General features: G+C 33.5%; 1 protein-coding gene across 1 annotated transcript; it reads right to left on the bottom strand.

The window, feature by feature from the left end:
- Positions 1 to 495: 495 nt before the first annotated feature.
- LOC113305953 (protein FAR1-RELATED SEQUENCE 5-like) lies at positions 496 to 1,134 on the bottom strand. Its single transcript, XM_026554944.1, has one exon. The coding sequence runs from the start codon at positions 1,132 to 1,134 to the stop codon at positions 496 to 498; it is 639 nt and encodes a 212-aa protein (XP_026410729.1).
- Positions 1,135 to 2,011: the final 877 nt, after the last annotated feature.

Below are 2,011 nucleotides of genomic sequence, written 5' to 3'. Positions count from 1 at the left end.
GTTTATTTTACGATGGCATTTATGTAGTACATTCTATGTTAAGAGAAAATAATCAGAAGTATTAGTTATATATTGATTGTGTATTCTATTGTGATACTTATTTTGTTGGTTAATTGCATAACCTGTTTGCTGATAAGGTGAATTGTGCAGATGATCAGTAAGTATAGAAATTGGAGGAGTACCTCCCATTGTTTCTAGCCACGTCTTAAATAACCATGTAAATTTTGGTTCAGTATCATCTCCTAGTAATGCAAATCCAAATGTAATAGACTGGTGATGATGATTTGTACCTATAAAAAGCGCAAAAGACATACTATATTTTTTGGTCCTGTATGTTGTGTCAAAGGTTACAACATCTCCAAAACGGCTATAAGACATTCGTGAACGTGCATCCACCAAAAATAAATTTGCTGACCTTCCCTCTCCATCCACCTGTACTGCATAATAAAAGCTCGGGTTTTCAATTAGTCGTTTTCTAAAATAATCAACCACAGCTTATGCATCTCCAACATCTAATAAAGATTTTCTAACCGTCCTCAGATGATTATATACATCCCTAGGAGTGAATGTAGCATTTTCAATTTGCCCAAACAACAACACAACCTTACCAACTGGGAGTTTATTTTTGTTAAATGCCTCCGCCATGCTTTTAGCTTCAAGTGGCATATACTTGTTTGACCTCATGAGGGCTCGCTTTTTAGGAGAAACCATTTCGTGATTATGCTCATGTACAAATGTATTAACATACCACGTCTTTCGTTTTGTGTCCAAAACTATATGCATCATAGCCTTACAATTTGTTCTCATGGTGGAAGTATTCTGTTTTCTTCTCTTCTCAGCCTCGGGCTCGACTTCACCATCAAAATCATCATAGTTTGAATCTCTGTCGCAGATTCCTTCACAACTGCAAACAAATATTACTCTACTTATACCTCCTTTTTGTGCAGTTGCATAAGATGATCTCTTACGTGTCGAAATTTTTTTACTTCTCCCACATTCTTTGTAGAACAAATCAGCGTCTTCAATATAAGAAAACGCCAAACCAACGTATGGTTTGCCATTTTCTAATGGCATTTCATTACAATATGGCATACCATCACATTCAACATCATCATTTTCAGCAATTGTATGCATTTTCCTGTTGAGTAAGAATAAAGTAATCCAGTGAGTATAAAAAAACAACAAAAAATACAAGTTAAGTTTAACGATAGAAAATATTGTTCATAGTATGCAAAAAATGATAAAGCTATATTTAGTAAAGATGAAGGTATGTCTCTGTTTTATACGAATATTCAAATGTTCAACGTACTTAAAAAAAGCAATCAATACTATAAGATAATCATAGATTTCAAGTGATTGACAAGTGAACAAAATGAACATAGACAAACATGATCAATGTACAACAACAAAAACCCTAGGATTTATTTTTTTAAAACCCTGAGACTTATTTTTCTTAAAACTAGTATTTGATCACTGAATAAAACCAAATGAAAAAAAAATCATCAAATTCCATATCTACCTTTGACTATCAAGATCTAAAAATGAAGTAGAATTTTGATTTAAATCAGTTTCGTCCATAATCGATTATCTGAGACTGAGAGGGAAAGTTGAATTGTGTTAGTTTCTGAAGAGAGGGATACCGAGAGACGTCAGAGAGAGAGAAAAATCAACGAAAAGAGAGGAGAAAAGTGACCTGGAGGAGTAATCGGGTCTCCGAGTACCAAAGATATCCATCGAATATTTAATCAAAACTTCCAAAATCCTAACTGTCTATATTTTGTTATCGGACTCTTACCATAGTTTGTTAAACTTTGTCAAATAAAGGGATTGTCAAGGGATCCGCCCTCTAATATAAATTGGATACCTCTCACAGGAGGTCCCAAATTATTTATTGGGTACTTCTTCAACATGGTCAAATAATATAAATTGGGTACCTATCAAACAAAGTTGCATAATATTAATTGGGTACTTCTTTAACAAGGTCGCATAAATTACAATGACATCTTATTTT

The sequence above is a fragment of the Papaver somniferum genome, chromosome 8 (genome assembly GCF_003573695.1).
Source record: "Papaver somniferum cultivar HN1 chromosome 8, ASM357369v1, whole genome shotgun sequence".
In the NCBI taxonomy this organism is placed as follows: Eukaryota; Viridiplantae; Streptophyta; class Magnoliopsida; order Ranunculales; family Papaveraceae; genus Papaver; species Papaver somniferum.
The sequence above is the reverse complement of the archived record's forward strand: the minus strand, read 5'-3'. Positions and strand labels throughout refer to the sequence as shown.

Bases quoted from the DNA above. Each gene is read 5' to 3' on its own strand.
- LOC113305953 (XM_026554944.1), bottom strand. From the start codon at position 1,134: ATGCATACAATTGCTGAAAATGATGATGTTGAATGTGATGGTATGCCA.